At 38.1% G+C, this 9,032-nt stretch overlaps 1 protein-coding gene across 2 annotated transcripts; it reads right to left on the minus strand.

The window, feature by feature from the left end:
* Positions 1-2,874: 2,874 nt before the first annotated feature.
* On the minus strand, positions 2,875-7,880 carry irf8 (interferon regulatory factor 8). 2 transcript variants are annotated; one of them, XM_036535139.1, is made up of 9 exons: positions 7,814-7,880; positions 7,194-7,368; positions 6,376-6,559; positions 6,085-6,173; positions 5,258-5,345; positions 4,507-4,554; positions 3,929-4,315; positions 3,570-3,685; positions 2,875-3,455 (listed from the first exon to the last, which is right to left on the minus strand). In XM_036535139.1, the coding sequence occupies exons 2-9, from the start codon at positions 7,365-7,367 to the stop codon at positions 3,267-3,269; spliced, it is 1,275 nt and encodes a 424-aa protein (XP_036391032.1). In that variant the 5' UTR covers position 7,368; positions 7,814-7,880; the 3' UTR covers positions 2,875-3,266. The 2 variants fall into 2 exon arrangements, with proteins under 2 accessions (XP_036391032.1, XP_036391031.1); XM_036535138.1 differs by having other exon boundaries at positions 6,085-6,176.
* Positions 7,881-9,032: the final 1,152 nt, after the last annotated feature.

Here is a 9,032-nt window from a genome sequence, read left to right on the forward strand (position 1 = left end):
CAAGTACTGCATTCCACTGAAGAAATGTTGTGAAGGTGTGGCATAGTCTCCTTGTGTTTGGCATGGGCTGCAGGGCTCAGAACCTACAGTAATGAAATGATAGGGATGGTCATTTATCAGAATATTATGTATATGTTATCACCACTCATTTCAGATAATATGATATGTGTCGTTGATGTTGCGTGGTCTAGGTTGAGAATTCCACACATACAATGTTGCTCTGCAAAGATGGATCAGTGCAGCCATCGAGGGTAACAGCCACTGCAAAGGAATGTTGGGAAAATGTTTCTTTGCAAACAAATGATAGACTGTCAGCAGATGCAAACTCATGTTTTAGCAAGTGCTGATTTATCTATCTTGTATGAATGAATTACAGAGTCACTCTTATTGCTGTATGACAGAGTGGTTGGTAGGGTTCTCATGCAATAAAAACCATCTTTTCCCAGAGTCTGTCTGTAAGCTTTCAGTGATATTCTGGCTGTAAGAATGTTAATTAAAACTTGTATATTGACCCACTCTGGCTTCTAAGTACCAAATAATATCAGCTCAGTATATTTTTAACAATAAATTCAATCCATTTTGGATATGTAAGGCAAGACAGTAAGCAAATATCAGAAAAAGAAAACACTAAAGGATAACTAAAAGCACAAAAGGAAGCACTAATATGTACTAATTATAAGGACAAGTGATTTGTTTGCCCACCAGTAATGTTTCAGGACACTTTTTTATTCTTCTTTGAGGTAATTCTCACCCACTGCATGTTGTGGATTTCCATTGGTGGATGAACTGCTGAATGTGGACAGCCACTGAGTGCAGGAGAGCTCTGAGATCCAGGTAGAACTCCGGCCTAATCAAACGTGCCTAACCAAACAAATCAGTGTCAGGGACACACACCCTTCCTTTGAATCATTGAAGCATTACGCCCAGCTTCTCATGCACATGTTATCACTTTATGATATACATATATATATATATATATATATATATATATATATATATATATATATATATATATATATAAGGGACTAAGAGTTAGGCCCTCTTCAGAGTTTCCAACAGAAAGAAACACAGTGATGCTGAAGTCCGAGTCCTTACAAACATTTGCCTCTGTGCGACATAACTTTGGAGCATACAGAATTCAGATAAAACTTCACATGGCAATACAATGGCCAAACCTGAAACATTTTGTAAGGCCTTCCTTATCTTCCGTTTTTTTCTTCTCCATCTTAATTAATACTTCCTGTACACCAAATGACTGCTGTTGACTGCTGGCAATGTGTTAGCTAAAGCAATAACAAATGACTATATTTGATTGAAAATATGAAATACCACGTTCTGCAAGATAAAAACACAGGGCCAAGATACCCTTAAGTATTTAGGAAACATGGGATGCTATTGTTTTGGAATACTGTTTGTCCAATTTGCTTGAGGTAATGTGGGCAATATGATTACATTTCATTTTGATATCAATGTTTCTTTTTTTCAAGCAGAGAGTAACTGCTTTGTACATGTTAGCAACTTTTTTATAGACAATTTTAATGGAGATATATACGGTACACTGTGGAGGTTAAAAGCAATAGATATAATAATTACACATCATAAATATCATAAATGTAGAGGTACTACTACTGGTAGATGATTTGATTCCTCCCACAACTCAGTGTTAAGGATTTGATGTGGAGATAAATGGGTATAAAAACATAACTTCTTTCAATCAGCCCCATTCTGGTCACACAAAAAAGGCCTTTTCTACTCACAGCCAGTGTCAAGCAACGTGGGGCTGCAGGTACAGTTAGCTACCTAGTACTTGCCAGGGCATAGTAACATTGTGGCAGAGGAAAGCATGCTTATGTAACTGAAAAAGGAAGGAGTCTGGCACAACTGCAAGTAAATAGTATAATACAAATAGCAATTTTTTAAAGATTTTAAAGCAAGCATTGACTATTTCCGGCGGGATAGTGACATTGTTTGCTGTGTGGGAGGAGCAAGAACTTTCGTTTTCTTTTTGTTGACAATTGGGTCATTCTTACTTGCTTGCTACAACTAAATTAAAATGACGAAACACAGAAGAAGAGAAATGCCTAACATCTTATGTTGAAATCTAATACAAGGGGATGTTAACACTTGTCCAAATCTACAGGTTTTCCCACATGGCTGGTTAGCTCGATTCTACTAAGTGACTAGATGATAGTTTTGATAGTTACCACCATAGAAGAGATAAGCTGGATCTGGTGGATCTGATATCCCTGTGTTGCCACTTGCATCTCATCAATGTAAGTGAGCACAGCTTATTTCTACACAGGCCTGTGTAAGATAGAGTCATTCAATGTAGCTGATGGAAAGTGTATTAAAAGTGATTACTTGATTGCTTCCAAGTATTCAACTACTTGCCTTTAAGAAATGTGCTACAGTGGAAACATGGCTGTGTTAATTTTAAATTCATATTGTTTCAGGATCTTAACTGTATAGACCATCCTTTAATGCAGTGGTCCTAGCAACATGTCTCATTTGTGTAATTTCAGCTCACTCTGAGAAGTCAAGCGGTAAAATTAAAAACATTACTATACTCTGGGGAAAATAAAGCAGCATTCAATTCAAGTGAGTAATCATAATATAAAGCCTTTATTCTTCATTGCAAAAATATATTCAAAGCTTTCATTAATTATTTTTAAAAACACAGTCTACTTGAGTTAGTCTATTTAGCATTTGTTCACACAATGAAATATTTAACCATTAAACACATTTGAACTTGTAGAAACAATACAGCATATTGAAATCTTGCATTGTAATTTACAGTACATCACATTTCTTATTCAGAAAAAAATCTATGCATTTGTATTTTAGAAGTAAAAATATAAAACTATTATGCCAGTAATAACAAAATTTTAAGAAGTCGTCACACTCACTCATAGATAGTAAAACCTATCTTTGCTGTAATTAAACAGTTTCAATAAGCCAACAGGAAGGAAATGGTATTCTAAATATCTGGTGCATCACTGTACCAATGAACACCAGTAAACCTAGAAAAAAATGGCAAATTTTTCAACTGTCAAATGCTACCACTTCAATTTTACCTACACACCTACACACACCTCTAAGCATGTGAAATACACTTGTCTATAGATGAGCTGCACCTGTTACTAGAGTGGCAGGCAGAAAATACAGTTCAGACTCTGCCTCACTAAACCAATAAAATGCGATGTGATGTATAAGGCTTGTAACACCCATTCAACCACATGCTCAATTAGCATCTTAGGGTAGTTTGGTCAGACGGTTATGGGCAAATTCTCCCGGAAGCAGGAACGCTGAGGAGCATTGTAGCTGCACAAGTCTTGGAAGATGCGTGCCATCTGGTCATTCTGTGTCTCGTCAGAAATTTCCAGGTTCCCACTGCTGTACTGAGATCTTCTGGCATTGACTGCATCCAGGAGTTGCTGGCAATTCACTGGTGTTATCTGCACAGGCCGGCGAGAAGAACCAGTCAACATGCTTCTTCTAATTTTTGCATCATCTTATGAAATTTGCACCGCTGTCCTGCAAAATGACTAAACGTTTGATAAGTCTCTTACCTGAACAATTATTAGTTTGTTCTTCGCAGTGTTGATATCATGAAACTCTTCTCCAAAACAGAGTGTGACAGTAGGGTCAGGAGCAGGGTACTGGCCCTCCTGATATAACTGCAGAGCTATAAAACCAACAAAATAAAAGTCTATGGACATGTGGAATAGAATGTATTTGTTTCATGTCATTGTGAACCTTTTTATGCTTCACCGACTGACAAGATATCCATTCAAGACTTTCAGCCTTCATGTCTAAAAGATATGACAAGTGGTGTCAGTTGTTATATATAGACCCCACCATGATACCTTGCACTAGCTTGCTGTTTGTGGTCACAATCAGTTACACATTTCTCAGGCGTGACACTCACCATGTAAAAATCTGCTGGTGTCAAAGATCTTGACAACAGCATCCCTCTCCAGCTTGCTGGGCCCTGGGCTGTATTGTGTGCACAGTCCACTCCAGAAGACCCGACTCTGGCACAACCTCTTGATGAAAATTCCCTCGCGGTTGGCGCGGACGAGGACCCCACGCTCCAGGTGTCCAAATAGTTTTCTGGTGACGTGGCGCTGGCGCTCATGCTCGATCAACTCCACCGGGGGGAAGCGGATGTTCTGGAGGCTGTCAGGCCCGTACAGCATTTCGTTGACCACAGGCGGCTGGAAGAGGGAGATGCGGCAGCCCTCAGCATGAGCGGCCAGGGTGTTTCCCACCATCTTCCCACCATAGAAGAAGGAAATCATCATCTGTGAGAAGGCTGAGAGAAGAAGGTACAATTGGTTTTATTTGGCATCTGCACTAAAATAAAGTACAACACATTTTAGTTTGTGCTGAATGAGATGCTCAGTTACAGAGAACAGTCTTCAGAATATGCCATTCTAGATGAGCTGATCCAAATATGGTGAGCTATATCTCTCTTTGCATTCAAATTGGAGGTAAAATACACACCTGAATTGAAACTGGTGGTGGGAGAGGGATCTTGATTTATAAGCACAGCTGTAAAAAACAAAAAAAATAGTCACAATTTATATCCTGTCACAGCTTCTCAGAGACATTTGGTGATTGAGTGGAATGAGTTTCCTCATTCCAGATTCACCTCTCATAGCATTGTAAATTCCATTTGTCATTAATCCTCATAGAAATAACTAGGAACAACATATCTTAGTTAACTGAAATGACCTGACAAGGATTCTTACCACTATTTGTCAGTTCAACAAAAAATAAAGCTTTTCCAGCATGAATGTCCTATGCCCTAAACCAAAAAAAAAAAAAAAAAAAAAAACTGCGTGTGTCAGCAAAGTTATAACGGAAATTGGCCAATCTTCACCTCACAGCAAACCAGGGCTGAAGTCAACACAAACTTATTTTAGTCCACAAAAGTTGGTGTTGCCTTCACCATCACATCTTTGCTGTAATTTTTAACAATCTAAACCAGACTTAACTGTAATGAATAATGGACACTAACATGATTACAAGATTAAACCATTATGCTTATTTCTACAGCAACAAAAAACATCTTGAAAAAACAAACTGTTCAGAATGAAATATACTCCAGTGATGAAAAATTATATTTATGATTGCAACAATAGATCACTAGATCAATGATAGGTGTGGGCCACTGTTGCTGTCAGACCAGGGATGTGTGCCTGGTGCCTGGAAGCATTCACACTGTAGATTTGAAAGGGTGATATATACTTACAGTTGAGACTACCGTGTGACCACCATTCCTGAGTGGGCTGAGTCCTGCATGGGTCCTGTAGCGGTGAGTGGCTCCTCTCATTTGAAGACTGAATGAATGAAGACAAAGTGCATTGTTAGCAAACTCTGTGGTACTATTTATGAGCAATGAATCCCACATAAACACCCCCGTTTGAACATTAAAACAGTACAAAGACCATTTTTATTTAAAATGATTTGCTTAGTACTTCCTTTGCTTTATACTGTTCATCAGTGTGAAACATAATGCTTGGAATTTACCTCTAATTAATCCCTTAACCTACATTTACATAGCATACACAGGTTTAAGTGCCTTGCTTAATCCTTCTGCAACTGTTTCTTACTTTGGTTTCAAACCCATGATCCCAAGGATGAGTGACCCAAAAAAGCAGGTAACAAAAAGTCATTCCAGTGGTAACACTTCAGTGATCCAGTGATCTAAACTCAAAATGTAAACACCTGCTAACATCAGAACAATTGACCCAAAGGGACTGTCCACTGCTCTGACTGCTATACCCCATTGTGTCTAAACCTCTTCATATTACTTGCAGATATTTTGTGCTCATATCTGAGACCAATACATATTACATTAGCCCTTTTTGCTTGTAATTTTATATCACATTCACATTAAACAAATTTAAACAAGGGTGTCTTAAGGATTTGAAGTGCTGGGAACTGAACTCTTGACACCCACTCCCCCAAAATCTAATGTGTACTATTATTGTTTACATCAATATATCACAAATTTTGCTGTATATGTTCTGTATTATTATGATAAATTGAGGACAAAGGAAAGTTCACCTGACTCACCTCCTTTATTAGTTCCTCCAGCTCTGCTGAGCTGCACTCCATATCTGTGACATCACTGGGGCTGCTACCATTAATGCCTGTGCTTTTGCCTGCTGAGATGGGGATGTTGTTTTATATTAGTGATACATTATCACAGACATGCTACACTGCGTATCTGAGATCTGACAAATTAAATTTTTCTGTGAGTTAATCATATTGTTTTGGATGCAAGGCAACATTATTTATATTCCTCCATGAACGAAACATTTAAAGTAGGTATACTTTGAGATCCAGTGATGAATAAACACTTACTCTTCTGCTCCTCCTCTGGAACAATCCTGTACACCTTGTAAGGTTCTGATATGTCCAGCTGGGACCTATCGGTCACTTCTTCAAAGTCAGGACTCTTGTTCAAAGCACAGCGTAGCCTGGTTTTCCAAGTGGCAGGCTCTGCCTTGTCCCCCTCTTTAAATTTTCCCTTAAACACAGCCCAGGCCTGGGAGGGAACATTATTGTCACATCTCAGGAAGCAGTGGCATGACGTTTTCTGTCACACTAAGAAAATATATCGTTCAGCTCACTGTAACATATGTGATGAATGTGCTGTTTTGTGATTTGACATAAGTAAATACTGTGTTGTAGTTAATTTGATATTCCTGTACAACGCTTACACAAAGTACATCTTTTCCAATCATCAATCAGTTTGCCTTGAGTGTAACACCTGTCTGAATGATAGACTGAATGAAACACATTTCCAAGGTGAAGAGAGTAGCAAAGACTTAATTTAATTCATAACAAGTGTGTAAAATTAACGTTAAAGGATTCATTTAAATTCCAACTGAAAGGACGAGGTGAAAGGTAGAGCATGCCTAAGATGTTAAAATTTCCATGCCCCCAGTAAGACAGAAGAATTGCTGAATGACAGCCATAAAATGAGATTAATAATTACACGCTGATCTTATAAAATGTAACTTTGCTACACCGTGATGCAATCTATTTTATTGACGGTTGATCACGGTTGTAATTGCACAAATGATAAACAGTGTAGTCACAGAGAAACTGAAACAGAATCACGACTTTAGATCATTAGCAGAGCGATTACATAAAGCTTGTTTATAAGAACGACTTACTTTGAAGATAGAAGCGTCGATTTCTTGGTTGTAGTCCTGTTTCCCTGCATGTTTCCAGGGGATTCGAAACATCGTGCGCTCCTCATCCTCCCATAACAGACCGGGATATAGATTGCTTTGGATCTGCTCAATCAACCACTGTCTCAGCCTCCGTCCGCCGGGGTTTACAGTCATCCTAAGACACCATATAAAAACCCAAATGTTTTAACTGTATATGTATTACGTTTATGTGTAATGTTATATTATTTTATAAATGTAGTATTATACGGATATTATCTTAAGTCCGTTTACAGTTTGTTGAAGTCTGTATGCAATGTAAAGGACTGGCTCTCTGAAGGTACAGCCTTAATGGGTAAGTGGAAACATTCAAGAATAGTTGACATTATGTGACTTTTAAATATTTAATAATCTATATATTTAAATGACTGCGACAGTGATACATTGATGGAAAACTAGTGAACTACTTTATAGGTAATAACTTAGTTTGTGTTAAAATGATAAAATAACTATTTCCCCATATCCGAAAAATTAAGCCTATAATACAAATACTGAGTTTTCTCGACGTGTGGTTCTACAGAAGTGTCTGAGATCGAGTTCACCTCTAAGTAAATGATATTTACCTTGAATTAATGCGTGAGTCTTGTACTGGAGATTGACCCGAACACAGGACGCTTTTTACGATCCCGCACGATGTACAGTAGCCTATAAATCATCCGAAGAGTGGTTTGGTCTGTTTATTCACTTCATTCACAACTATTATTTCTGTAGTGAACGCCGATTGGGCGGAAGATTTCGCCCTAATCCAATAACGACAGGAGAAACTATGAGGGGGGAGGGCTCTGCCGCTGACCAATGAAATACGTAAATGACAGAATTCATTCCTTGCAGCGGTAACGTTTCCGAGAAATGAGATGGAACGTAGGCTACATCTCAGGTACAAATTATGTTCGCTTTTTTAGACTTCTCTTCTCCTAGCAGTGTTGTCAACAGGTCGGCAAGCATTTCCGGCCACTGCTCATTGCCCGAGGGGACAGAGGGGATTTTAAGTGTTTTAGGCTATGTTACTCTTAAATCTGAGTACAGTGGTAATGTGTCTCTACTGTCCGCAGTATTACCATGGTCATTGAAAAGTTAGCAGTAATTTGTACTACAGTAGTTTCCACAAAAGTGTTATTTTAGTTCCTGTAAAATCCAAACCTGAGTACATGTATTACGTTGAAATTGTCTTTCTGCTTAGATTCTGACACCAATAGAATAACTGAAAATACATATAAAAATGACGATAGACTATAGACGATAGTACTGAGGATGTCCGCTCTCATGTTTCACGTGGTTTACCTGAAGGTGTTTAACTGTCTCGGACTAATAGGCCTACAACGTAATTCATGTAGTCAATTGTTGTTACACGTATATTTTAAAAATAATTATACTAAACAAAACTACAAGAGCCAGCTTTCAAGAAGATTCCATATTGAAAAAGTTTCCCTCAGTGATGTTCATGAATGCCCATATATCATGCCCACCGTGTTTATTCATACCCCTGATTAAGTATGAACAAAATGTAGCCTAACAGAAAAAATAACACATTGGAAAGTATTCTTTTGAATAAAATCAAACACAAAAAATTGATACCAATCTTCAGTGGAAGGTCCTGGAACTACAGAGGCCATTGAAGGCTTTCGGTTTCCCTGGGATATAAAGGGAAGTAACACAAAGAGGAAATTCTTCAGTAGCACCAAAGAGTTTATAGAATATATAAAGAGGAAAACAGCCAATTGTTACAGCTGAAAATGATGTTGCTCTCAGCTGCAATGGGTAAGTGCAAGATCATCTAACTAC

Source organism: Megalops cyprinoides, chromosome 8, assembly GCF_013368585.1.
Source record: "Megalops cyprinoides isolate fMegCyp1 chromosome 8, fMegCyp1.pri, whole genome shotgun sequence".
NCBI classification, from domain to species: domain Eukaryota; kingdom Metazoa; phylum Chordata; class Actinopteri; order Elopiformes; family Megalopidae; genus Megalops; species Megalops cyprinoides.